Source organism: Nesoenas mayeri, assembly GCF_963082525.1.
Source record: "Nesoenas mayeri genome assembly, chromosome: 31".
Taxonomy (NCBI): domain Eukaryota; kingdom Metazoa; phylum Chordata; class Aves; order Columbiformes; family Columbidae; genus Nesoenas; species Nesoenas mayeri.
In genome coordinates this window covers 647,013-674,048 of record NC_137567.1, presented here as the reverse complement: position 1 = coordinate 674,048, position 27,036 = coordinate 647,013, and the positions used below count along the sequence as shown (strand labels likewise).

At 69.8% G+C, this 27,036-nt stretch overlaps 4 protein-coding genes across 4 annotated transcripts in view; 1 reads left to right on the top strand and 3 right to left on the bottom strand.

The window, feature by feature from the left end:
• The window catches only part of PRKCSH (PRKCSH beta subunit of glucosidase II), a gene marked incomplete at its 5' end in the record, with an annotated part of 2,450 nt that extends 1,301 nt beyond the window's left edge, over positions 1-1,149 (bottom strand). The window contains 3 exon segments of the mRNA XM_080361314.1: positions 556-674; positions 765-881; positions 1,089-1,149. Coding sequence (XP_080217440.1) covers positions 556-674; positions 765-881; positions 1,089-1,149 — 297 coding nt within the window.
• Positions 1,150-4,334: 3,185 nt separating this feature from the next.
• EPOR (erythropoietin receptor) lies at positions 4,335-19,238 on the top strand (the record flags this gene model as incomplete). Its single annotated transcript, XM_080361313.1, has 15 exons — positions 4,335-4,403; positions 4,494-4,586; positions 5,538-6,074; positions 6,306-6,443; positions 7,182-7,315; positions 8,632-8,796; positions 8,845-8,938; positions 9,561-9,609; positions 11,876-12,005; positions 13,987-14,165; positions 14,478-14,629; positions 15,694-15,847; positions 16,437-16,524; positions 16,605-16,692; positions 17,540-19,238. The coding sequence occupies 15 exons, from the start codon at positions 4,335-4,337 to the stop codon at positions 17,930-17,932; spliced, it is 2,463 nt and encodes an 820-aa protein (XP_080217439.1). The 3' UTR covers positions 17,933-19,238.
• A 150-nt stretch (positions 19,239-19,388) lies between these two features.
• Positions 19,389-21,000, bottom strand: SWSAP1 (SWIM-type zinc finger 7 associated protein 1). The gene is made up of 2 exons (XM_080361370.1): positions 20,519-21,000; positions 19,389-19,987 (listed from the first exon to the last, which is right to left on the bottom strand). Exons 1-2 carry the CDS (start codon positions 20,753-20,755, stop codon positions 19,517-19,519), a joined length of 708 nt encoding a protein of 235 aa, XP_080217496.1. The 5' UTR covers positions 20,756-21,000; the 3' UTR covers positions 19,389-19,516.
• Positions 21,001-23,025: 2,025 nt separating this feature from the next.
• The window catches only part of LOC308051039 (phospholipid phosphatase-related protein type 2-like), a gene marked incomplete at both ends in the record, with an annotated part of 4,307 nt that continues 296 nt past the window's right edge, over positions 23,026-27,036 (bottom strand). Inside the window, 4 exons of the mRNA XM_080361312.1 lie at positions 23,026-23,058; positions 23,299-23,427; positions 23,829-24,005; positions 24,797-25,059. Coding sequence (XP_080217438.1) covers positions 23,026-23,058; positions 23,299-23,427; positions 23,829-24,005; positions 24,797-25,059 — 602 coding nt within the window. The remainder of the gene's footprint in view (positions 23,059-23,298; positions 23,428-23,828; positions 24,006-24,796; positions 25,060-27,036) is intronic.

The following is a 27,036-nucleotide window of genomic DNA, read 5'->3' as shown; positions in this document are numbered from 1 at the left end:
CCCCCTATTGCCACCGTGACCCCCCCCCAGACCCCATTTCCCCCCACAGCCCCTCCAGACCTACCCTTTGACACCCCCCCAGGGACCCCAAAACCTCCCCAAAGTCCCCTCAGGGACCTTCCTGTGTCCCCCACAACCCCATAGACCTTTGGGGGGCCCCCAGACCCGCCCCAGGAAGCCGAGACCCCCCCCATTGCCACTCTGACCCCCCCCCCAGACCCCATTTCCCCCCACAGCTCCACCCTTTGACACACCCCCAGGGACCCCAAAACCTCCTAAAGTCCCCTCAGGGACCTTTCTGTGTCCCCTGTGACCCCACAAACCTTTGGGGGGTCCCCAGATCCCCCCCAAGAAGCCGAGACCCCCCCCCCTAGTGCCACCCTGAGCCCCCCCCGGACCCCATTTCCCCCCACAGCTCCACCCTCTGAGACCCCCCGGGGACCCCAAAACCTCCCCCAAAGTCCCCTCAGGGACCTTCCTGTGCCCCCCATGACCCCCAAACCTTTGGGGGGCCCCCAGCCCCCCCCCAGGAAGCCGAGACCCCCCCCCCATTGCCACGGCGACCCCCCCGGACCCACCGCAGATGCCGTCGTTGACGTGTGCCGAGGGGATGCTGTGGGGCCGGTACCCAGCGTTGGTGCAGTGGAAGTGGCCGTTGGGACACGCCGCCGTCCCTGGGGGGGGACATGGGACACACGGGGGGGTCACTGGGATGTCGGGGTCCCCGGGGGGGTCCCCAAGATGCAGGGTGGGGGGGGTCTCACCGGGCTCGTCGGAGCCGTCGCCACAGTCGCAATAGTCGTCGTTGACCCAGGAGAAGGAGATGGTGGCCGAGCCGTCCAGGCAGGTGAAGGGACCCGAGGGCTCGTAGAAGTGGAGGTCTGGGGGGGTATGGGGTCTATAGGGGGCTGGGGGGGTATGGGACCTATAGGGGGCTGGGGGGGGGAAAGGGACCTATAGGGGGTTGGGGGGGTATGGGATGTATGGGGGGGCAAGGGATCTATAGAGGTCTGGGGGGTATGGGATCTATAGGGGGGCTGGGGGGTATGGGACCTATAGGGGGGGCAAGGGATCTATAGAGGTCTGGCGGGATATGAGATCTATAGGGGCCTGGGGGGGTATGGGATGTATGGGGGGCTGGGGGGACATGGGATGTATGGGGGGCTGGGGGGACATGGGATGTATGGGGGGGCAAGGGATCTATAGAGGTCGGGGGGGTATGGGATCTATAGGGGGCTGAGGGGTATGGGATCTATAGGGGCCTGGGGGGTATGGGATCTATAGGGGCCTGCGGGGGTATAGGATCTATAGGGGCCTGCGGGGGTATGGGACCTACAAGGGGCTGAGGGGGTATGGGATGTATGGGGGGGCAAGAGATCTATAGAGGTCGAGGGGGTATGGGATCTATAGGGGGCTGGGGGGGTATGGGACCTATAGGGGTTGGGGGGGTATGGGATGTATGGGGGGGCAATGGATCTATAGAGGTCTGGGGGGGTAGGGGATCTATAGGGGGCTGGGGGAGTATGGGATGTATAGGAGAGCAAGGAATCTATAGAGGTCTGGGGAATATGGGATCTATAAGGGGCTGGGTGAGTATGGGATGTATGGGGGGGCAGGGGAGGGTCAGGGGGTGTATGGGGGGTCAGGGGGTGTACGGGGGGGTCGGGGGGTGTATGTGGGATCAGGGGGTGTATGGAGGGGCTGGGGGGGGGGGGTTCAGAGGATGTATGGGGAGTCAGGGGGTGTATGGGGGGGTCAGGGGGGGTTCAGAGGATGTATGGGAGTCAGGGGGTGTATGGTGGGTCAGGGGGTGTATGGGGGGTCAGGGGGGGTCAGGGGATGTATGGGGGGGTCAGGGGGTGTATGGGGGGTCGGGGGGGGTCAGGGGGTGTATGGGGAGGGTCAAGGGGTGTATGGGGGGTCGGGGGGGGTCAGGGGTGTACGGGGAGGGGTCAAGGGGTGTACGGGGGGTCAGGAGGTGTATGGGGGGGGTCAGGGGGTGTATGGGGGGGTCAGGGGATGTATGGGGGGTCAGGGGGTGTATAGGGGGTCAGGGGGTGTATGGGGGTCAGGGGGTGTATGGGGAGTCAGGGGTGTATGGGGGGTCGGGGGGGGTCAGGGGGTGTATGGGGAGGGTCAAGGGGTGTATGGGGGGTCGGGGGGGGTCAGAGGGTGTACGGGGAGGGGTCAGGGGGTGTACGGGGGGTCAGGAGGTGTATGGGGGGGGTCAGGGGGTGTATGGGGGGGTCAGGGGATGTATGGGGGGGTCAGGGGGTGTATGGGGGGGTCAGGGGATGTATAGGGGGTCAGGGGATGTATGGGAGTCAGGGGGTGTATGGGGGGGTCAGGGGGTGTATGGGGGGGTCAGGGGGTGTATGGGGGGGTCAGGGGGGTGTCAGAGGGTGTACGGGGGGGTGGGGGCTCTGTGCACTCACTGGACAGGACACCCACGGGGCCGCGTCACCTCCACAGCGCCCGGCAGCACCGGCGGCACCAGCAGCAGCATCACCAGGGGCAGCATGGCGGGGGGGCTGGGGGGGGGTCACAGACCCTATAGATCCCCTATAGACCTCCCAGGAGATCCCCATATAGAGCTTGGCCACGCCCCCTGGGGGTTCTTCCCGCCCCAGCATCTCCTGCATCCTGCCAGGGAACCCTATAGACCCCCCAGGTCCGCTATCGGCCCCCCCTGGGCTCCCTATAGCCCCCCAAGGGTCCCTATGGATCACATCAGGGCCCATAGAAGCACCCCAAGGTCTCCTATAGACAATCCTAGGTCTCCTATAGACACCCCCAGGTCTCTTATACACACCCCCAGGTCCCCTATAAGCCCCCCCCAGATCCCCTATAGACACCCCTAGGTCTCCTATAGACACCCCCAGGTCCCCTATAGACACCCCCAGGTCCCCTATAGACACCCCTAGATCTCCTATAGACACCCCCAGGTCCCTTATACACACCCCCAGATCTCCTATAGACCCCCTCAGCTCCCCTGCTGCCCCTCTCTGAGTCCCCCATACACCCCTCGACCCCCTATAGGCCCCCAGACCCCCCCCCAGGATCCCCTATAGGATCCCCTATAGACCCCCCAACACCCCCCACATGCCCGCCACGCCCCCCTATAGGCCGCCCCAGTCCCCTATACCCCCCCAAATCACCCATAGGCCCCACAGGTCCCCTATAGACCCCCCCAGGTCCCCTATAGGTCCTCCAGGTCCCCTATAGGACCCCCCAGGTACCGCGCGGCCGGTCCAGGGTCCACACGGCGGAACCGGAAGCGCCGGGGGAGGAACTTCCTGTCGCGCCAAGCGCGGGGGCCGCGTACGGCCGCCGCCGCCACCTTGAGTGTGGCGGCCCCCGCTGGTCCTGCCCTGCAGGGCGCCGCCATCTTGAGTGTGGCGGCCCCCGCTGGTCCTGCCCTGCAGGGCGCCGCCATCTTGAGTGTGGCGGCGCAGCCAATGGGCTGCAGCGCGTCCGGTTGCCATAGCGACAAGGCGGGGGGGGAGCACGGGGCGGCGGGAGCTGCGGCAGCACGTGTGTGCGGGACCGGGGAGAACTTGGGGGGTTCCCAAAGGACCCCTGGGGGGTGCGGACCCACCCCCTGACCCCATGGCGGCCCCTCGCTGCCCCCCCCGGCCGCCGCTGCCCCCCCGGGGGGTGGGCCAGGGCGCAGGTACGGGGAGGGACTGGGGGGGCCGGGGGGCGTTGGGGGGTGCGGGGGTCTGAGTTTTTGCCCCCCCAGCTCCCCTCTCCGCCCGGGAGCTGCGGGCTCAGCACCGGCAGCTGCAGCGAGACCTGGCGCAGGCGCTGACGGTGGGTGAGACCCCCCCGGGACCCCCAGACCCCCTGGGTGACCCTCCCCCCTCCCCCCCCCCCCAGTGACCCCCACCCTGTGACCCCGCAGGGTGACGAGGGGACCCTGCTGGAGCTGCTGCAGCGGCGCCCCGAGGGCCGGGAGCTGCTGCACCTGCGGGAGCGAGGGGTGAGGGGTCAGAGGTCACAGAGTCAGGGGTCATGGGGGGGGAGGGGGGAGGGGGGGCAGGGGGGGTCACATGGACGTGGGGGGGGGTCACAGGGGTCAGGGGGTCACAGGGGGGAGGGAGTCGGGGGGGTCACATGGGCCGGAGATCACAGGGGTCAGTGGGTCACAGAGGGTCACAGGGGTCGTGGGGGTCAGAGGGGACCTGGGTGTCTCGGGGGTGGGGGGGGGGGGGTACCCACCCCCTCCTCATCCCCTCCCCCACCCCGCCCAGAGCGCGCGCTCGCTGCTGTGCGCGCGCCTGTGGCTCCAGCGCCGCCGATTGGACGCGCTGGGCCCCGCCCACCCCGTCGCAATGCCCCGCCCCGCGCCCCCCCCGCGCCCCCCCGCCGCTCCACAGCACCGGGACCGCGACCGGGAGCAGGTGGGTGTGAACCCCCCCCCCTCCCCCCTTCCGCCCCTCCCCCCCCCACGGTGTTAACCTTAACCATCCCCCCCCCCAACGCGTCCCCAGGCGCTGCGGGGGGGGCTGGGGCGGCTGCGGCTGCGTGCGGAGGAGGCGGCGCGGCTGACGGCGCTTTACCGCCGCCTGGGGGCGCACCTGCAGGTGAGCACATGGCCCCGCCCACCGCCACGAAGCTCCGCCCACAGCCCCGCCCTCATCCTAATCACAGCCCCGCCCACAGTCGGGTCACAGCCCCGCCCAATCTGGTCACAGCCCCGCCCAGTGTGGTCACAGCCCCGCCCAGTCTGGTCACGGCTCCACCCAATCTGGTCACAGCCCCGCCCACTCTGGTCACAGCCCCGCCCACTCTGGTCACAGCTCCAATCAATCAGGTCACAGCTCCTCCCAATCTGGTCACAGTCCCGCCCACATCCTGGTCACAGCTCCGCCCAGTCTGGTCACAGCCCCGCCCACTCTGGTCACAGCTCCACCCAATCTGGTCACAGCTCCACCCAATCAGGTCACAGCTCCGCCCAATCAGGTCACAGCCCCGCCCACAGTCTGGTCGCAGCCCCGCCCAATCTGGTCACAGCTCCACCCAATCTGGTCACAGCCCCGCCCAATCAGGTCACAGCCCCGCCCACAGCCTGGTCACAGCTCCGCCCAGTCTGGTCACAGCCCCGCCCAGTCTGGTCACAGCCCCACCCAATCTGGTCACAGCCCCGCCCACAGCCTGGTCACAGCCCCGCCCCATCTGGTCACAGCTCCGCCCAATCAGGTCACAGCCCCGCCCCCAGCCCCGCCCCCCAGCCCCGCCCTGCACCCACGTGGGGCCAGGATCAGGATCGGGCTTTGTCACCCCTGGGTGGCATCACGGGGGTCCCTCGGTGTGTCACCCCAGGGTGGGGTTCCCCTTGTGGGGGGGGGGGGGGGGATCCCCAGGTGTGTCCCCCGGTGGGGCGGGGTTCCCCTCGTGGGGTGGGGGGGGGGGGGATCCCCAGGTGTGTCCCCCCGGGGGGGCGGGGTCACTGTGTGTGTCCCGCGGGTGGGGGTCCCGTGTCCCGCGGGTGTCCCTCCGGTGTCCCCCGGTGCCGGTGCTGACGGGCCGGGCAGGACGAGACCGGGGCCGCCCGGGTCCGCCTGGAGCAGCTGGAGGCGGAGCTGGAACGGCGGCGGCGGCAGCTGCGGGACCTGCGGGGCCGGGGGCACCGGGACCGGCCGGACCGGGGGGAGCAGCTCCGGGACCCGGGACAGCGACCGGACCGGGGGGAGCAGCTCCGGGACCCGGGACAGCGACCGGACCGGAGGAAGCAGCTCCGGGACCGGGGGGAGCAGCTCCGGGACCCGGGACAGCTACCGTACCGGGGAGAGCAGCCCCGGGACCGGGGGGAGCAGCTCCGGGACCCGGGACAGCGACCGGACCGGGGGGAGCAGCCCCGGGACCGGGGGGAGCAGCTCCGGGACCCGAGAGAGCGACCGGACCGGGGGGAGCAGCCCCGGGACCGGGGGGAGCAGCTCCGGGACCCGAGAGAGCGACCGGACCGGGGGGAGCAGCCCCGGGACCGGGGGAAGCGGCCCCGGGAGCGGGGGCAGCCGCGGACACCCGGTCCCCGACACGGGGGGCGCCGGGGGGGGCCCGGCCGGGACAGGGTACGGGGGGGGTCCCGTGGGGCTGGGGAGGTCCCCGTGTCCCCGGCTTGGGGGGGGCGGGGAGGCCGGGGGGGGCCGGGAGGAGTTGGGGGGTGTCTGGAGGGGTCTTGGGACACATGGGGGGCTGGGGGGATGTGGGGTGGTTTGGGGGTAAGGGGGGGGCTGGGGGGGGACCTGGGGGTCCCGGTCCCCAACCAGACTGGCCGTCCCTCTGTCCCCTCTGTCCCCCAGCCCGACCCCCCCCAGGAGACCTCGGAGAAGGGGCAGGATGGGGGGGACCCCCCCAGTGTCCCCCCGACACCCCCCTCCAGCGCCCCCCCCTCGCCTCCCCCCTGCCTGCCCGGCCCCCCCGGCAGCACCAGCCCCCAGGTGAGGACCCAGGCGTCCGGGAACCCCAGGGGTGGGGGGACTCTGCCCTGTGGCCCTGTGTCCCCACATCCTCCTGTTCCCAAGTCCCTCTGTCCCCAAGCCCGTGTCCTCATGTCCCCCATATCCCACATTCTCATGTCCCCACATGCCCATGTCCCCACATCCCCTTGCCCATGTCCCCATGTCCCCTGTCCCCACATCCCCCTGCCCATGTCCCCGTGTCCCCTGTCCCCACATCCCCATGTCCCCACATCCCCTTGCCCACGTCCCCATGTCCCCTGTCCCCACATCCCCCTGCCTGTGTCCCCTGTCCCCACATCCCCATGTCCCCATCCCCATGTCCCCTGTCCCCACATCCCCCTGCCAATGTCCCTGTGTCCCCTGTCCCCACATCCCCATGTCCCCAAACTCATGTCCCCTGTCCCCACATCCCCATGTCCCTATCCCCGTGTCCCCTGTCCCCACATCCCCCTGCCCATGTCCCCATGTCCCCTGTCCCCACATCCCCATGTCCCTATCCCCATGTCCCCTGTCCCCACATCCCCCTGCCCGTGTCCCCTGTCCCCACACGCGGCCCATGCTCCGTGTCCCATGTCCCCTGTCCCCACATCCCCATGTCCCCGTGCCCCATGCCCCTCATCCCCACACGCCATGCCCCGTGTCCCCTGTCCCCACACCCGGCCCATGCCCCGTGCCCCGTGCCCCCCATCCCCACGCCCCGTGTCCCGTGTCCCGCAGCGCTCGGTGTCCCCGGCGCTGGCGGCGCTGGCGCAGGGCCAGGCGGTGGCGCTGGGGCAGCTGCGGGCAGAGGTGACGGCGCTGGGGGAGCAGCTGCAGCGGCTGCGCTACGGTGGCGAGCGGCAGCGGGAGGGGTCAGTGGGGACGGGGGGGTCCCCTGTGTGCCCATGGGGGAGCGGCAGCGGGAGGGGTCAGTGGGGACGGGGGGGTCCCCTGTGTGCCCATGGGGGAGCGGCAGCGGGAGGGGTCAGTGGGGACGGGGGGGTCCCCTGTGTCCCCATGGGGGAGCGGCAGCGGGAGGGGTCAGTGGGGATGGGGGGGACAGGGCGGGGACAGGCAGTGAGGTGACCTGGTGTCCCTGTCCCCAGGACAATGTGGGTGACCCTGTACCCCTGTCCCTTGTCCCCAGGGCAGTGGGGTGACCCTGTGTCCCCATCCCCAGGGCAGTGGGGTGACCCCGTCTCCCTGTCCCCAGGGCAGTGCGGTGACCCTGTGTCCCCATCCCCAGGGCAGTGCGGTGACCCCGTCTCCCTGTCCCCAGGGCAGTGGGGTGACCCCGTGTCCCTGTCCCCAGGACAATGTGGGTGACCCCGTGTTCCTGTCCCCAAGGCAGTGTGGGTGACCCCGTGTCCCCGTCCCCAGGACAATGTGGGTGACCCTGTGTCCCTGTCCCCAAGGCAGTGCAGTGACCCTGTACCCCTGTCCCTGTCCCCATGGCAGTGCGGTGACCCCGACTCCCTGTCCCCATGGCAGTGCGGTGACCCCGTGTCCCCGTCCCCAGGACAATGTGGGTGACCCTGTACCCCTGTCCCCGTCCCCAGGGCAGTTCGGTGACCCCGTCTCCCTGTCCCCAGGGCAATGTGGGTGACCCTGTGTCCCTGTCCCCAGGGCAATGCGGTGACCCCGTCTCCCTGTCCCCAGGGCAGTTCGGTGACCCCGTGTCCCTGTCCCCAGGGCAATGGGGTGACCCTGTCCCCAGGGTGACCCTGTCCCCATCCCTGTCCTCATGGCAGTGTGGTGACCCTGTGTCCCCGTCCCCAGGGCAGTGCGGTGACCCCGTGTCCCTGTCCCCATGGCAGTGTGGTGACCCTGTGTCCCCGTCCCCAGGGCAGTGCGGTGACCCCGTGTCCCTGTCCCCATGGCAGTGTGGTGACCCCGCATCCCTGTCCCCATGGCAGTGAGGTGACCCCGTGTCCCTGTCCCTGTCCCTAAGGCAGTGCGGTGACCCCGTCTCCCTGTCCCCAGGGCAGTGCGGTGACCCCGTGTCCCCATCCTCAGGACTGTGTGGTGACCCCGTGTCCCTGTCCCCAGGACAATGTGGGTGACCCTGTATCCCTGTCCCCAAGGCAGTGCGGTGACCCCGCATCCCTGTCCCCAGGGCAGTGAGGTGACCCCATGTCCCTGTCCCCAAGGCAGTGGGTGACCCTGTACCCCGTGTCCCCGTCCCCAGGTCCCAGCTCCGCGCGGCCGCCCGTGCCCGGCAGCTGTGTGAGCAGCGGCAGCGCAGGGACAGCGCCCGCCGGGCTCTGGCCGAGGTCACCCGGGCCCTGGGCTTGGCCAGCGCCGGCCTGGGCCACCTGGCTGGGCAACTGGGCCAGCTGGGGCGGGGGGACCCGAGGGGGGACCCAATGGGGGACCCAATGGGGGACCCAATGGAGGACCCACAGGCGCTGCTGGCACAGACCCGGGCCGGGCTGGCGGCGCTGCAGGGGGGGCCCCCCCGGGCCCTGCGCCCCCCACCCAGCACCCCATGGCAGGTGGGTGAACTGGGGCCCAACCCCATCTAAGGGGGTCTGGGGGGGGTCAGTGAGGTGGCTTGGGGGGCCCTGAGTCCATCTGGGGGAGTCTTGGGGGGGATTTGGGGGTTGCCCTGAGTCCATATGGGGGAGTCTTGGGGGGCTCTGGGGGGATTTGGGGGGCCTGGGGGGCCCTGAGTCCATCTGGGGGAGTCTTTGGGGGGCTCTGAGGGGGTTTGGGGGGCCTGGGGGGCCCTGAGTCCGTCTGGGGGAGTCTTTGGGGGGCTCTGAGGGGGTTTGGGGGGCCCTGAGCCCATCTGGGGGAGTCTTGGGGGTCTCTGGGGGGGTTTGGGGGGGCCCAACCCCATCTAAGGGGATCTGGGGGGGGGTCAATGAGCTGGTTTGGGGGGGACCCTGATGGTTTGGGGGGCCCAACTCCATCTAGGAGGGTCTAGGGGGGGGCAATGAGCTGGTTTGAGGGGGGTCTGGGGGTCTCCAAGCCCATCTGGGGGAATCTTGGGGGAGGCTCTGGGGGGATTTGGGGGGGGGGGTCTGGAGGGGGGAGTGAAATGGTCTGAGGGGCCTTGAGATGAACTGGGGGGGGGCGGGGGGCCTGACCCATTTTGGGCCCCCCCCCCTGCAGCAACACAGCCGCCCCCCCATTGAGGAGACCCCATCGCACAGCTCTGACGGTGAGGGGGGGGCCGGGGGAGCCTGGGGGGGGGAATGGAGGGGGGTGTATTTTGGGGGGGGGGCGTTGGGTGGCTGATGGGGGTTCTGAGGTTCTTGGGGGGGGGCATAGGGGTTTCGGGAGGATGGGGGGGCTGTAGGGTTTTTGGGGGGGGCTGTAGGGGTTGGGGGGGGGCTGTAGGGTTTTGGGGGGGTCTGGGGGCCGTGGGGCGGCCGTGGGGCTGACACGGGTGCCCCAGAGGACGCCCCCCCCGCCATGGCCCCCCCGTCCCGAGCCGCCATCAAGCGCCAGTCCCGGCTGATCCTGGAGGGGCGGCGGGGGGGGGGGCGGGGCGGCCATGGCCCCCCCCCGTGATCCCAGTGCCCCCCATACCCCCCTAGTTGCTCCCAGTGACCCCCAGTTGCTCCCAGTGACCCCCAGTGCCCCCCAGTTGCTCTCAGTGCCCCCCACACCTCCCCAGTTGCTCCCAGTGCCCCCCAGTGCCCCCTAGTTGCTCCCAGTGCCCCCCAGTGCCCCCCAGTTGCTCCCAGTGCCCCCCAGTGCCCCCCACACCTCCCCAGTTGCTCTCAGTGTCCCCCAGTTGCTCCCAGTGCCCCCCAGTTGCTCCCAGTGCCCCCCACACCTCCCCAGTTGCTCCCAGTCCCCCCCTAGTTGCTCCCAGTGCCCCCCAGTTGCTCCAGTGCCCCCCAGTTGCTCCCAGTGCCCCCCACACCACCCTAGTTGTTCCCAGTGCCCCCCAGTGCCCCCCACACCTCCCCAGTTGCTCCCAGTGCCCCCCAGTTGCTCCCATTGCCCCCAGTGCCCCCCACACCTCCCCAGTTGCTCCCAGTGCCCCCAATTGCTCCCAGTGCCCCCCAGTGCCCTCCATACCCCCCAGTTGCTCCCAGTGCCCCCCAGTTGCTCCCAGTGCCCCCCACCCCTCCCCTGTTGCTCCCAGTGCCCCTAGTTGCTCCCAGTCCCCCCCAGTGCCGTGTGTGACCCATTAAATCCCCCCCAACCCACCCGCCTGTGCTTGGTCTTTGGGGGTCACGCCGGGGCAGGGAGGGTCATTTGGCGGTGGGTGGGGGGGTGTTCCTGTGTGGACCCAGGCGTCCGGGCCACCCCCTTTCCCCTCTTCAATTCATAAACACCCCCCTCCCCCCCTCAATCCCCCCCCCCGCCTCCGCGGGCCTTATCTGCCCCCCTCAGCCTGGGGGGGGCTGGCGCTGGGCCAGGGCCCCGCCCGGATGCCTGGGTCCCCACGGAGGGGGGGGGAGGGAGGGGGCGGGGCGGGTGTTATCAGCGGGTGTGGGGGGGTCAGGGCCCCCAGTGGCGCCGGCAGCACCCGCAGCTGCACCCGCCATGCCGGGCCCCGGGGGGCTGCTGGCGCTGGGGGGGCTCCTGGCCTGTGCACGGGGGGGCGCGGGGGGGGGCACGGCTGCGCCCCCCGACTTCGACGTGGAAGGTAAGGGGGGTTTGGGGGGGGGAGAATGGGGGTGAATGGGGGGGACTGGGAGTAACTGGGGGGGGGCACTGGGAGCAACTGGGGAGGGGTGGGGGGCACTGGGAGCAACTGGGAAGGCACTGGGAGCAACTGGGGGGCAACTGGGAGCAAGTGGGGGCAACTGGGGAGCACTGGGAGCAACTGGGGGGCACTGGGAGCAACTGGGGAGGTGTGGGGGGCACTGGGAGCAAGTGGGGGGGCACTGGGAGCAACTGGGGAGGTGTGGGGGGCACTGGGAGCAACTGGGGGGCAACTGGGGAACACTGGAGCAACTGAGGGGCAGTGGGAGCAACTAGGGGACACTGGGAGCAACTGGGGAGGTATGGGGGGCACTGGGAGCAACTGGGGGACACTGGGGGGCACTGGGAGCAACTGGCGAGGTGTGGAGGGCACTGGGAGCAACTGGGGGCACTGGAGCAACTGGGGGGCAACTGGGGGACACTGGGAGCAACTGGGGAGGTATGGGGGGCCCTGGGAGCAACTAGGGGGCACTGGAGCAACTGGGGAGGTGTGGGGGGCACTGGAAGCAACTGGGGGGACACTGGGAGATACTGGGAGCAACCGGGGGTCAACTCGGGGGGGGACAGAGGGACAGTGATGGATACTGGGAGGACACTGGGAGATAGTGGGGGCAGTTGGGAGTCAACTTGGGGGGGTATGGAGGGACACTGAGGGATACTGGGGGACACTGGGAGATACTGGGAGCAACTGGGGGTCAGCTTGGGGGGCACGGAGGGACACCGGGGGTGCTGGGGGACACTGGGGGCGCTGACCCCCCCCGCAGCGGGGGTGCTGAAGGCCGAGGAGCCCCTGGACCCCAAGTGCTTCTCGCGGCTCCTGCACGACCTGACCTGCTTCTGGGACAGCGACGCGCCCCCCGACCCCCGGCCCTTCCGCCTGCAGTACCGCCTGGAGTGCGTGACCTCTGACCCCTGACCTTTGCCCCTCGTACCCCCCGCCCCGGCTGCCCTTGACCCCAATGGCCTGTGGCACCTGACCCCAGTGCCCCCTGTGTGCAATGTCCCCTGACCCCAGTGCCCTGTGACCCCAGTGCCCCCTGTGACCCCTTGACCCCAGGCAGGGCCGTGCCCTTGACCCCAGTGCCCCATGTGACCCCCTTGACCCCAGTGCCCCTATGTCCCCTTGACCCCAGGCAGGGCCATGCCCTTGACCCCCCTTGACCCTGGTCCCCCCTTGACCCCGGTGCCCCCTTGACCCCAGGCAGGGCCGTCCCCTTGAGCCCCTGAACCCTGTGGCCTTGACCCCCCTTGACCCTGGTGCCCCCATGACCCCAGGCAGGGCCGTCCCCTTGACCCCCTGAACCCTGTGGCCTTGACCCCCCTTGACCCAGTGCCCCCTTGACCCCAGGCAGGGCCGTGCCCTTGACCCCCTGAACCCTGTGCCCTTGACCTCCGTTGACCCCGGTGCCCCCTTGACCCCAGTGCCCCCTTGACCCCAGTACCTCCCCTGCCCCCTTGACCCCAGGCAGGGCCGTGTCCTTGACCCGCTGAACCCTGTGCCCTTGACCCCCATTGACCCCGGTAACCCTCCTGACCCCTTTACACCAGGCAGGGCTGTGTCCTTGACCCCCTTGACTCCTGTACCCCCTTGACCCCAGGCAGGATCATGCCCTTGACCCTCCTTGACCCCGGTGTTCCCTTGACCCCAGTACCCCCCCTGCCCCCTTGACCCCAGGCATGGCTGTGCCCTTGACCCCCCTTGACCCTGGTGCCCCCTTGACCACAGGCAGGGCCATCCCCTTGACCCCCTGAACCCTGTACCCTTGACCCCCGTTGACCCCGGTGCCCCCTTGACCCCAGTACCCCCCCTGCCCCCTTGACCCCTGCCCCCTGTGCCCTTGACCCCAGGTAGGGCTGTGCCCTTGACCCCCCTTGACCCCGGTGCCCCCTTGACCCCAGGCAGGGCCGTCCCCTTGACCCCCTGAGCCCTGTGCCCTTGACCTCCGTTGACCCCGGTGCCCCCTTGACCCCAGTGCCTCCCCTGCCCCCTTGACCCCAGGCAGGGCCGTGTCCTTGACCCGCTGAACCCTGTGCCCTTGACCCCCATTGACCCCGGTAACCCTCCTGACCCCTTTACATCAGGCAGGGCTGTGTCCTTGACCCCCTTGACTCCTGTACCCCCTTGACCCCAGGCAGGATCGTGCCCTTGACCCCCCTTGACCCCGGTGTCCCCTTGACCCCAGTACCCCCCCTGCCCCCTTGACCCCAGGCATGGCTGTGCCCTTGACCCCCTTGACCCTGGTGCCCCCTTGACCCCAGGCAGGGCCATCCCCTTGACCCCCTGAACCCTGTGCCCTTGACCTCCGTTGACCCCGGTGCCCCCTTGACCCCAGTACCCCCCTGCCCCCTTGACCCCTGCCCCCTGTGCCCTTGACCCCAGGTAGGGCTGTGCCCTTGACCCCCCTTGACCCCGGTGCCCCCTTGACCCCAGGCAGGGCCGTCCCCTTGACCCCCTGAACCCTGTGCCCTTGACCGCTGTTGACCCCGGTGCCCCCTTGACCCCAGTGCCCCCTTGACCCCAGTACCCCCCCTGCCCCCTTGACCCCCGTTGACCCCAGGCAGGACCGTGCCCTTGACCCCTGCCCCCTGTGCCCTTGACCCCAGGCAGGGCTGTGCCCTTGACCCCCCTTGACCCCGGTGCCCCCTTGACCCCAGGCAGGGCCGTCCCCTTGACCCCTGAACCCTGTGCCCTTGACCCCCGTTGACCCCAGGCAGGGCCATGCCCTTGACCCCCCTTGACCCCGGTGCCCCCTTGACCCCAGGCAGGGCCGTCCCCTTGACCCCTGCCCCCTGTGCCCTTGACCGCCGTTGCCCCCAGGCAGAGCCGTGCCCTTGACCCACCTTGACCCCGGTGCCCTTGACCCGGTGCCCGCAGGCAGGAGCCGTGGCAGAACTGCTCGCTGGCCGCCGTGGCGCTGCCGCGGAACCGCTCGCGGTTCTGGTGCTCGCTGCCCCCCGCGGCCGCCATGGCGTTCGTGCCGCTGGAGCTGCGCGTGCTGCCGCCCCCCCCCGCGCCCCCCCTGCACCGCCGCACCCTCTACATCGACCAAGTCGGTACGGGGGGGTTTGGGGTGGGGAGCCCCACGGCGGGGGGGGGGCTGTGGGGGGCGGGTTGGGGGACCCAGCGAAGGCCCTGAGGGGATCGGGGGGGCTGGGGGGTCCAAGGGACACCCAGGGGGTTGGGGGGCCAAAGGACTTTGGGGATTTGGGTGGGGGGGTCTGCGGGGGTCCAGGGGAATCCCTGGGGGGGTCTCGGGGGACGTGGGCACTTGGGGGGCCCAGAGGGTCATGGGGGGGGGCAGAGGGGATTGGGGGGCTTAGGGGGGAGCCTTGACCCCCTCCTCACTCCCAGCCCCTCCCCCGCAGTGCTGCTGGGCCCCCCCCAGAACGTGTCAGCGGAGGCGGGGGGGGCGCGGGGGCAGCTGTGCGTGCGCTGGGTGCCCCCCCCCAGCTCCCACCTGGAGTCCAGCCTGGTGTTCGAGCTGATGCTGCGTGCCCCGGGGCTGCCCCCCCGCACGGTGCGACGGGGGATCCGGGGAGATCCGGGGGGATCCAGGGGGATCCGGGGGGATCCGAGGGGGTCCCAGACCATGGGGACGGGGGGGCCACGTCGGGTGATGGGCCCTGGGGATCCACCAATGTGGGGGGTGAAGTGGGGAGGAGGATCCAGGGGGGATCCAGTAGGTCCCAGGGGAGTGGGTGAGGGATCCGGGGTGGGGGGGGGGAGGGGAGTGGGGAGGATCTGGTGACTCTGAAGTGGGATCAGGGGGTCCAGTGGGGAATCCAGAGGGCCCCGGGGGATGTGGGGGGTGTGGGGCTGTGTGTGATCCAGTGGGTCCTGGGGGGGATCCAGTGGGTCCCAGGGGAATTGGGTGGGTCCTGGCGGATCCAGTGGGTTCCAGGGGGGTCGGGTGGGTCCTGGGGGATCCAGTGGGTCCCAGGGGGTCGGGTGGGTCCTGGAGGGATCAAGTGGGTCCTGGGGGATCCAGTGGGTCCCAGGGGGTCAGGTAGGTCCTGGGGGATCCAGTGGGTCCCAGGGGGGTCGGGTGGGTCCTGGGGGGATCCAGTGGGTCCCAGGGGGATTGGGTGTGTCCCAGGGGATTTGGTGGGTCCTGGGGGATCGAGTGGGTCCCAGGGGGAATCCACTGGGTCCCTGGGGGTTTGAGTGGGTCCTGGGGGATCCAGTGGGTCCCGGGTAGGGGGGTTGAGTGGGTCCTGGGGGATCCAGTGGGTCCCGGGGGGATATCGGGTGGGTCCTGGGGGATCCAGTGGGTCCCAGGGGGGGATCTGGTGGGTCCTGGGGGATCCAGTGGGTCCCAGGGGAAATTGGTGGGTCCTGGGGGATCCAGTGGGTCCTGGTGTGTGTGTGTGTGTGGTGAGTGGGTCCTGGGGGATCCAGTGGGTCCCAGGGGGATCGGGTGGGTCTGGGGGGGGCCCCAGGTGGCTCCTGGGTGCCACCACCCAGCAAGGCCCCAGCCCTCCAGTGCTTGGTCAGGGGGGGTTGCTGGGATCCAGCGGGTCCCAAGGGGGATCTGGGGGGCTCCCGGAAGGATCCAGGCCCCCCCCTGACGCCCATGTGCAGGTGGGGGTGGGCGCGGGGCGGCGGGAGCAGCTGGTGGGGTCCCTGCGCGGCAGCACCCGGTACAGCGTCCGCGCCCGCGCGCGCCCCGACGGCCTCAGCTACGGCGGCTACTGGAGCCCCTGGTCCCCCCCGGCCACCGCCGTCACCCCCCCCGGTGAGCGGGGACACGGGGGACACGGGGGGACACGGGGGGATCGGGGGACTTGGGGACATGGGGGGTGTGGGGACACAGGGATGGGGGGTCACACAGTTGTCACCCCCCCAAGTGAGCGGGGACGTGGGGGGACACAGGGGACATGGAGGGATATGGGAGCAATAGGGGATGGGGGTGAGTGGGATGGGGGGGGACAGGGGGGGATGGGACTTGGGGACATGGGGGATGTGGGGACACAGGGATGGGGGGTCACACAGTTGTCACCCCCCCAAGTGAGTGGGGACATGGGGGGACACAGAGGACATGGAGGGGGATGGGGGTGAGTGGGATGTGGGGGGGACACGGGGGGATGGGGGGGACTTGGGGATACAGGGGGGATGTGGGGACACAAGGATGGGGGGAGTCACACAGTTGTCACCCCCCCAAGTGAGTGGGGACAGGGGGAGACACATGTGAGATGGGGCTGGAGTGGGACAGTGGTGACACATGGGGCCATGGGGACACATAGCACCCCCCCTGTGGTTTTGGGGTCCGGGGTGTGGGGGGGGGACACACACCCTTACTGACCCCCCCCCTAATGTGTCCCCAGACATAGACCCGGTGACCCTGGGACTGTCCTGCCTGCTGGCCCTGCTGCTGCTGGGGCTGGGGCTGCTGGCGCTGCTGGGCCACCGCAGGTACGGGGGGGTCCGGGGGGGTCCTGGGGGGGTCCTGGGGACTTGGGGGGGGCACGGGGGTGACACTGCGCTGTCCCCAGGGCGCTGCGGGAGAAGCTGTGGCCGGCGGTGCCCGGTCCGGAGCGCGAATTCGAGGGGCTCTTCAGCGCCTATGGGGGCAACTTCCAGGTGGGGGGGGTTATTGTAGGACCTACAATAATGGGGAATTGGGGGGGGGGGGCTGGGTTAATTTGAGGGGGTTAATATGGAAGGGGTGGTGTGTTGTTGTAGGTCCTACTCTAATGCAGGGTGTTTAGGGGATACCACAAAGGGAGGGGGGGGTTGGGGGGGGTAATACCCTAAAGGGGGGTTTGGGGGGGTTCTGTTACTGGGGTGAGTTTGGGGGGCCTGGGTGGGTGGGGGTATGGGGGGTGTTACCCAACCTGGGGGGTTTTGGGGGGTGTTAGCACACCTGGGGGGTTTTGGGGCGCCTGGGGGGGGCTTGGGGGGTGTTATGGTAAAGGGGGGGGTTAAGGGGTTTTAGGGGGGTGTTATCTCACTGGGGGGTATTTGGGTGTCTGGGGGGGTCGGGGGGATGTTTGGGGGTGTCTGGGGATTTGGGGGTGTCTGGGGGGGATGTTTGGGGGGAAGTTTGGGGGGGGTCGAGGAGATGTTTGGGGAGGGTGTCTGGGGGTTTGGGGGTGTCTGGGGGGGATGTTTGGGGGGGTCAGGGGGATGTTTGGGGGGGATGTTTGGGGGGGGTCAGGGGGAGGTTTGGGGGGGTCAGGGGGATGTTTGGGGAGGATGTTTGGGGGGGGTCAGGGGGAGGTTTGGGGGGGTCAGGGGGATGTTTGGGGAGGATGTTTGGGGGGGGTCAGAGGGAGGTTTGGGGGTGTCTGGGGGTTTGGAGGGGTCGGGGGATGTTTGGGGGGGATGTTTGGGGGGATGTTTGGGGGGGGTCAGGGGATGTTTGGGGGTGTCTGTTGGGTCTTGGGGGGATGTTTTGGGGTCCCTAACGCCCTGTCCCCCCCCCCAGCTCTGGCTGTGCGAGGGGGTGGGGGCTCCCTGGGCCCCCCCCGCGGTGGCCGATGCTGAGGAGCTGCCCAGCACCGTGGAGGAGGTTCTGGGGCCTCCCCCCCCAGCCAAGGGTCCCCCCGCCGAGGTGCCCCTCCCCAGCGCCCCCCCCGCCGGCCCCTCCCCCTCCCCCAGCTTCGAGTACACACTGTTCGACCCCACGTCCGCCCTGCTGTGCCCCCCCCCCCGCCGCCCCCCTGACAGCCCCTACGCCAACCTGGCCCCCCAGAAAGCGCCCCCCCCGGATGCTGACACCCCCAAATGGGTCCCTGAGGATGGGGCCCTCCCTGGGGATGGGGACCCCCCCGGGCTGGGCCCCCCCATTCTGTCCCCCCCCTATGTGCTGTGCTCATAAGGGTGGGGGGGGGTGGGGACACCCCCACAGCGGGGACAAGGTAGGGGGAGTCCCCAGGACACCCCGGAAGAGGGGACGCGTTGTTGTGATGTCACACGGGGACACCGCGACGTCATGATGGACGGGACGTGTCACACGATGATGTCACGTGGAGACACCGTGAGGTGGTGACAGGGGACACGTCACGGGGGTGTCACACGGACACGCTGTGACACCGCAACAGAGGGGACACATCACGGGGATGTCACACGGACACGCTGTGACACCACAACAGAGGGGACACGTCACTGGGATGTCACTCGGACACGCTGTGACACCGCAATGGAGGGGACACGTCAATGGGATGTCACACGGACACGCTGTGAGGACACGTCACTGGGATGTCACACGGACACACTGTGACACCGCAATGGAGGGGACACGTCACTGGGATGTCACACAGACACGCTGTGACATCATGAGGGAGGGGACACGTCACTGGGATGTCACACGGACATGATGTGAGGACACGTCACTGGGATGTCACTCGGACACACTGTGACACCGCAACGGAGGGGACACGTCACTGGGATGTCACACGGACACGATGTGACATCATGATGGAGGGGACACGTCACTGGGATGTCACACGGACACGCTGTGACACCGCAATGGAGGGGACACGTCACTGGGATGTCACACGGACACGATGTGAGGACACGTCACTGGGGTGTCACATGGACACGCTGTGACACCGCAATGGAGGAGACCGGTCACGGGGATGTCACACGGACACGCTGTGAGGACACGTCACTGGGATGTCACACGGACACGCTGTGACACCGCAATGGAGGGGACCGGTCACGGGGATGTCACACGGACACGCTGTGAGGACACGTCACTGGGATGTCACACGGACACGCTGTGACACCACAACGGAGGGGACACATCACACTGATGTCACCCCGTGACACACGGACACAGAGGGGACGCGTCGCGACGGGACACGTCACACGGACACACCGTGACACCCCGGTCGGGGGGGACGTGTCACACGATGTCACACGCACACCCCGCGACATCACCGCGCGGGGGACGTGTCACCACAGGACACGGGGAAGCAGAGGGGACACCTCGCGGGGCCACGCGTCACCCACGTCACGTTTGTGCCACCTCGCGTGGACACACAGACACACGGGGACGCACAGACGGGGGGGACGCGCCGTGTGGGGTCTGTCCCCGTCCCTTGGTGGGGGCGACACTGAATTTTCTTGGCTTTGGGTTCTTTTTAATGCCGTTTTGTACAATAAAGCAGCGTCGGCTCTGCCGGACGCCTGGGTCCCTCCCGGCGGGGTTGGGGTGCTGCGCCGAACGCCTGGGTCCTGTGCCGCCCCGGGGGGGGCTGATAACGCTTATCAGGACCCCCCAGGTGCCGGGTGGGGCCATCGGGAGGGGGCTCGTGTCACCGGGACGGGACGTGCGTCACCCTTGGGTGGTGGCCAGTGTCGCCGTCACCCACGCGGTGTGCGTCACCTCGATGTCACCACAGCCTCCTGGGGTCCGTGTCCCCCCGCAACACCCCGGGGGGGTGCGTGACAGCCGAGCTCAGCCCCAGCCCTGGTCCCCATCGCCGTCCTGCTCGGGCTCGGTGTCCTCGTCCCCCTCGCTGTCCCCGTCCCCGGGGGTCACACGGAGCCGCCCCTGGGGGCCGAAGTGGAGGCGCCAGCGGCGGGGGGGGGCCCCGGGGCGAGTGAGGCAGGCGCGGAGGCGGGGGGGGGCCCCGGGCCGTAGGCGGCACTCGGCGGGGAAGTAGCGGCGCAGGGCGGGCAGGACGTGCGGGCCGGGGGGGGGCAGGCGCAGGGAAGCCACAACCTGCGCGGGGGGCCGGGGGGGCCCGGGGGAGCGGGCGGACTCCAGCAGGAGCGCAGCCAAGCGGGCGGGAGCCCCCGGGGCCCCCCCTAGGTAGCGCTCCAGCCCGTCCAGCAGCAGCAGCCCCGGAGGGCGCGGCCGGGCCGGCAGCGCCGCCAGCTCCCGGGCCAGCGCCGCCGCGGACGGCGGGTACCGGAGCTCCAGCCGCTGGGGGGGGCACGGAGGGGGCGTCAGGACACGCCCCTCGGCGGCAAGACACGCCCCTCGGCGCCGGGAGGCCACGCCCCCCGGTATGCCCCCCGAGCCCCGCCCACACGCGGAGCCCCGCCCCTCCCGCAGGCCCCGCCCACGAGCGCTGCCGCCCTCCAGACGTGCGCAGCAAAAAACCCCGCCCACGCTGCTGGCTCCGCCCACATGCGCTATACCCCGCCCACTGCCATTGCATTGACACGGCGCACCGCCCCCTCAGCAAGCCCCGCCCACATGCAAAGCTCCGCCTCGTGCCGCAGGCCCCGCCCACTCGCGACATGCTCTACCCCCTAAGCTAGCACGGCATGCTCACCCAGAGCCCCGCCCCCTGCCGTAGGCCACGCCCACTCGCACGACGCCCCGCCCACCGACATCGCGCATGCGGCAAGCCCAGCCCCCACGGGAAACCACGCCTCCCTCGCATGCCCCGCCCACTCGCCGCCAGCCCCGCCTCTCCCGGGCCGCCCCCATCCCCGGCGACCCCCTCACCTGCAGCGCCCGCGGGTCGTTGCCGCCGTCGTCACCGTCGCCGCCTCCCGGGAGGCGCGGGAGCGCGCTGGGCGCCAGGAATAGTGCGCGGGGCCCATCGCCGCCGCCCGCCAGCGCGGCCCGCAGCAGCAGCGCCGTCCGACCCGAGCCCGCCGGGCCCAGCACCAGCACCGGCACCGGCGCCGCTGCCTCCCCCACTGTCACCGAGCCCAGCGCCCGCTCCAGCGCCGCCGCCATCGCGTCCGCGGCCGGAATCACCTCGCCCGCTCCGCGGATGGCGGTGAGTCAGGTGAAAGTCCCGCCGCCGCGCCTCAGCCAATCAGAGCGGAGATTCCCTCAGCGCCGCTCCCGCCCACCGCGGCGAGCTAGCGCTCCAGCCAATCAGAGGGGAGATTCCCTCAGCGTCGGTCCCGCCCATCGCAGCTGTTTCGCGCGAGCGCCTCAGCCAACCGGAGGCGTGACGCGACACCCTACCCGCGGTCCCGCCCTCCCCCGGCTTCTATTGGCCGCTCGGGCCGCCAATCCAGCGCCGACCCGTCTCCTAATGAGATTCAGTACCCCTCCCCTTTACGCGCCGCTTGGCCAATGGGAAGGTTGTGTGCGCCGGCCGGGGGCGTGGCCAGGCGGGGGGTGGGCGGTGTCCGCGGCTGTCAGTCACCCCTGCGCTGCCAGGCAACGCGTTGCTAGGCGACGGCGGGCGGTTGCCGGGAGACGGGGGCGGGACGAGGAGTGGGGGGGGGGGGCGAGTGGGAGGGGGAGTGAGACACGCGCGCTCACACGCGTGTGCAAAAGCCTCGTGTGCCGCCCCTGCTTGTGCAAACGCGCCCGTGCACGCGCTGACCCCCCACCCCAATGCACGTGCACGCGGTTGCGCGCGCCCTCGTGCACGCGCGCCCTCGTGCACGCGCTCGCCCCACGTGCACACGCACACACACACAGTCGTGCAACGCCACGCTGCTGGCGCTGGCCCCGTTCACACGCACGTGCACGCGTGTCCAGTCGTGCACGACCTCATGCACACCCACGCGCCCTGCGCCTGCGCACACGCGCGTGCAAGGGCACGATCGGGGGTGCTTCACGGGAGACCACGAGGGTGCACGAGGATCACATGAGCATGCACGAGGGTCACGTGAGGGTGCGTGGGGGGGGGGGTCACACGAGGTTGCACGAGGGTCACGTGAGGATGCACAAGGGTCGCACGAGGCCTCACCGGGATGCACGAGGCGGCGGGGGTCGGGATGCACGAGGGTTCACGAGGGCTCACGAGGGCTCACGAGGGCCGGGGCGGGGCGTCCCCTCGGCTACGCGTATTCTCAAGCAATAACAGCGCGTCCGTATTATCCGCCCGAGAATACCCGTCGCCGAAGGGAGCGGGGGGCCGGCGACTGGGGGGACCCCGGCGTCCGGGGTTGGGGGGAAGGAACCCAGGCATCCGGGAGTAGTGGACCCAGGCATCCGGGGGAACCCAGGCGTCCGGGGGGAACCCAGGCATCCGGGGCTGCCCCGCCCCTTTCAGCACCGCGGTCAGCTCCCCCCTCCCAGCCCTGCTCTATAGGTGCTCCATAGGTGCTGCCCGTGCCCAGGGGCTCCGCTATAGGGCATGCGGCCCCACACGGCGCCATGCAGCCCCACGGCCCGGCCGTAGGGCCCCTCCTATATGCTTCCCACAGGCCCCAGCTATAGGTCGCTCCTATAGGCCCCGTGCACAGGCTCCCCCCCCCCAACCCCGTCCAGCCCGGCCATAGGTCCCTCCTATAGCCCCCGGCCCCCCCGCCCCACTCACCGCCGCCGCCGCTGCCGGAGCCGCCGCCCGCCCCGCCGCAGTCCGGGGGGGGCGGAGCCTGGGGCAGGACACGCCCCCCAGCAAAGCCCCGCCCACTGACGCCCCGCCCCTTCTCCTGGCTCCACCCCGCCGCAGTCCAGGGGGCGGGGCCTCGGGGGAGCGGGAGACGCCCGTCACAAGCCCCGCCCCCTGAGACGCTCCGCCCCTTCGCTTGGCCACGCCCCCTGGACCCCTCCCTTGCCCCCATAGGGGCCTTATGGGCATCCTATAGTTGCCCTGCGGGCATGTGGGCTGTGGACACGCCCTTCCCGCCCTGTAAGCTGGCACTCCCAGCCCCTATAGATACCCCACAGCCCTATAGATCCCCCCAGCCTTTATAGATACCCCACAGCCCTATGGACAACCCATATACCCCATAACCCCTCCCCATATTCCCTATAGCCCCCCAATGTCCCCTATAGCCCCCCCAATGTCCCCTATACCCCCCCCCCCATGTCCCCTATACCCCCCCCATACGGACGCAGGGACACGGGGACATCACACGCAGCCACTTTATTCCCCCCTCCCACCACGTCACAGTGTGTGTCCCCCCCGCCCCCCCTCGTGGGGACTGTCCCCTTTATGTGTGTCCCCCCCCCATGCTCGTGACACTCGTGCAAGGGGGGTGACAATTCCCACCCCACCCCGCAGTGTCGGGGTCCCCCCCCCAGTTGTGGGGGGACACTCAGGTGACAGCTGGGAACTCAGCACGACGCGCCTGGGGGGGACATGGGGGGGGGTCTGGGGGCTGCATGGACCCCTCTGCCCCCCCCCCAGCATCCCCAGATATCGGGGTCCCCACCCCCCTATGGGGCTCAGTGTCCCCACCCATGGGGTTGGGGTCCCCCCAAAGAGCTCATGACCCCCCCTTAACCCCCCCCAGTTTTGCAGTGCCCTCCATGTCCCCCCTATGGGGCTGGGGTGCCCCCCTCCGGGTTTTGGGGTGACCGCCCCTCACCTGGGTGACGCTGATCTCCTCCAGGGGGGGCTGAGAGGGGGGCAGCTCTTGGGGGGCCCTCGGGGGACCCCCCCCGCCCCCCCTCCCCAACCCCCCCGTGCTCTGGAACTTCCCAACCACGCAGGTCACCTGGGGGGGGGGGGGCAGTAGGATTTTGGGGGGGCCCTGGGGGTTATGGGGGGGTCAATGCATCCTCAGGGGGGAAACAGGGGGTCACGGGGGGGTTGGGGGTTCTGGGTGAGTTTGGGGGCGCCCTGAGGGAGGTTTTGGGGTGTTGGGGGGGGGGTGGAGGTTCCGGGGGGTCCTGGGGTGTTGGGGAGGGGTCCCCAGAATTTTGGGGGTTTCAGGGGTTTCAGGGGTTCCTGAAGCTGCTTAGGAGGGTCACAGTGGCCAGAGGGAGGATTTGGGGGCATGTTTGGGACCAGGGGGCAGGTTTTGGGGACCCCTAGGAGGGTCTAGGGTGCCCGGGGGGGTGTGAGGGTCCCTGGGGGGTTTTGGGGACCCCCTCCCCCCGTTTCCGGGGTGCTCACCAGGAAGGCGGCGATGGCGGTGCCGGTGAGGAATCCGGCCAGCACGTCCCCCCAGTGGTTGCGGTGCTCAGCCACCCGCAGGGCGCCCAGCAGGAACGGGGGGGCCGCGAACCCCAAAACCGCCGCCGGCTTGGCCAGCCGGGAGCCCCCCCCCCGCCAGGCCAGCGTCACGTACAGCTGGGGGGGGGGCAGCGTCACCCCATGGGCACCCCAACACCCCCCGGGCACCCCCAAACCCACAGGGACCCCCCAACCCCCACTGGGTACCCCCAAACCCACAGGGACCCCCCAACACTCCCCGGGTACCCCCAAACTCACAGGGACCTCCTAACCCCAAAGGGACCCCCCAACCCCCCCTATAACCCCCATAACCCCCCTATAACCCCCATAACCCCCTTGTAGCCCCCCCCAAACCCCCCTATAATCCCATAACCCCCCTGTAGCCCCCCCCAAACCCCCTATAATCCCCATAACCCCCTTGTAGCCCCCCCCAAACTCCCCTATAATCCCCATAACCCCTCTGTAGCCCCCCCAAACCCCCTTATAACCCCCATAACCCCCCTGTAGACCCTCCAAACCCCCCTATAACCCCCTGTAGCTCCCCCAAACCCCCCCATAACCCCCTTGTAGCCCCCCCCATAACCCCCCTATAATCCCCATAGCCCCCCTGTAGCCCCCCCAAACCCCCTATTGTCCCCCCATAACCCCCCTGTAGCCCCCTATTGTTCCCCCATAACCCCCCTGTAGCCCCCCATAACCCCCCTCTAACCCCCATAGCCCCCCCAATTTCCCCCAGACCCCCACCCCGGTGAAGGCCCCCACATAGACCCCCAATCCCCCCTGTTGTCCCCCCATAGCACCTTATAGCCCCCCATAACCCCCTTGTAGCCCCCCCATAACCCCCCTGTAGCCCCCCCCAAACCCCCCTATAACCCCCATAGCCCCCCCAATTTGCCGCAGACCCCCACCCCAGCGAAGGCCCCCGCGTAGGCCCCCAGCGCCGCCTCCTTGCAGGGAAAGGCCCTTCTGGCGGCCGCCACCAAGGGGGGGTCCCCGGCGCAGGGCGCCCCCCCGGGGGGCACGAAGCGGGGGGGGGCGGCGGGGGGGGCGCAGCCCAGGGCGCTGTAGTTGGGGCGACACACGGACAGAAAGTGGGGGGCGGGGGCCCCCGTCACCACCTGCCCCGCGTTGGCAAAGATGGCGGTGGCCAGGAGACCGAAGGAGAACACCCCTGGGGGGGGCAAATTGGGGGGGGGGGCAAGGGGGGGTGATGGGGGGGAAGGGGGCAAAAAATGAGGGGGGTGGGGGGGGAAATTAGGGGAGAGAGGGGCAAAAAATGGGTGAATTGGGGAGGTGGGGGGTAAGGGGGGGGCAAATTGGGGAGGTGGGGGGTAAGTGGGGGGGAATTGGGGAGGTGGGGGGAAAAGGGGGGAGCAAATTGGGGAGGTAGGGGGTAAGTGGGGGGGGAATTGGGGAGGAGGGGGAAAAGGGGGGGGCAAATTGGGGAGGTGGGGGGTAAGTGGGGGGGGAATTGGGGAGGTGGGGGGTAAGTGGGGGGGGGGAAATTGAGGAGGAGGGGGGAAAAGGGGGGGTCAGGGGGTAAATGGGGGGGAAAGGGGAAAATTGGGGGAGGGGGCAAATAAGAGGTTATGTGGGGCAAAACAAGGTGCCCCCACCCTTATTGCCCCCCCCATTTGCCCTCCGCCCACCTATATTTACCCCAAACCCCCCCCCGTTAGCCTTAGAGCCCCCCATTTGCCCCCCAGCCTGTCATTTAACCCCAGCCCCCCCCCATCTGCCCCCCCAGCCCCTCATTTACCCCCAGCCCCCCCCATCTGCCCCCCGGCCCCTCATTTACCCCCATTCCCCCCCCCCATCTGCCCCCTTAGCCCCTCATTTACCCCCAGCCCCCCCATTTTTGCCCCCCTCACCCAGGAAGTGCAGCAGGCGCCGCAGGGCCCCCCCCCGGCAGCAGCGCTGGCCCCACAGGGCGGGGGGGGCGCGGCCCCCCCGGGGCCCCCCCAGCAGCTCCCCCAGCGTCATCTGCACAGACACATCAGTGCTGAGACCCCCAAATACACCCAGGGACCCCCAACCCCCCCCGGGACCCACTAGACCCCCCCCCCCCCCACCATGGGCTCCAAAGCCCCCCCAGCCCCCCAAGGGACCCCCCCCAAGATCCCTTGTCCCCCCTCCACCTCCTTAGGACCCCCCTAGCCACCCCCCCAGCCCCTCAAAGTCCACCCTGACCCCTCCCCAGGGACCCCCTTTACCCCCCCACCCCCCGCCCCCTTAGAACCCCAAGGGACCCCTTAGGACCCCCCTGATCTACCCCCCCAGGAACCCCATTTACCCCCCCTAGGGACCCCCTTTACCCCCCCAGACCCCCAAATGACCCCTTAGGATCCCCCCAGGTACCTCCTTTGCCCCGCCCAACGCCCTTAGGACCCCCTTGATGCCCCTCAGACCCCATAGGACCCCCCAAGGGATCCCCTCAAGCCCCTTAGTGACCCCCTTAGGACCCCCTTTGCCCCCCCCAGCCCCCTTAGGACCCCCCAGACTCCCCAGGGAGCCCCTTTACTCCCCCAAGATCCCTTAGGACCCCCCAAGGGACACTTTAGGACCCCCTCAGACCCCCCTTACCCCCCCAGCCCCCTTAGGACCCCTCCAGGGACCCCCTCAGCCCCCTTAGTGACCCCCTTAGGACCCCCTCAGACCCCCCTTACCCCCCCAGCCCCCTTAGGACCCCTCCAGGTACCCCCCCAGCCCCCTTAGTGACCCCCTTAGGACCCCCCCCCAGAGCCCCCCCCAGCCCCCTTAGGACCCCTCAAGGGACACTTTAGGACCCCCCACACTCCCCTTACCCCCCCAGCCCCCTTGGACCCCTCCAGGGACCCCCCCAGCCCCCTTAGTGACCCCCTTAGGACCCCCAGATGCCCCAGAGACCCCCTGTGCCACCCCCTAGCCCCCTTAGGACCACCCCAGGGACCCCCCCAGCCCCCTTAGTGACCCTCTTAGGACCCCCCAGGGAACCCCTTTGCCCCCCCCAGCCCCTTAGGACCCCTCCAGGTACCCCCCCAGCCCCCTTAGTGACCCCCTTAGGACCCCCCCAGACTCCCCTTACCCCCCCAGCCCCCTTAGGACCCTCCAGGTACCCCCCTAGCCCCCTTAGTGACCCCCTTAGGACCCCCAGAGACCCCTTCGGCCC

Coding starts and splice junctions, on each gene's coding strand:
- SWSAP1 (XM_080361370.1), bottom strand. CDS start 20,755: ATGGCGGCGGCGCTGGAGCGGGCGCTGGGCTCGGTGACAGTGGGGGAG. Junction 19,988..20,518: donor ACGACCCGCGGGCGCTGCAG/GTGAGGGGGTCG, acceptor TGCCCCCCCCAG/CGGCTGGAGCTCCGGTACCC.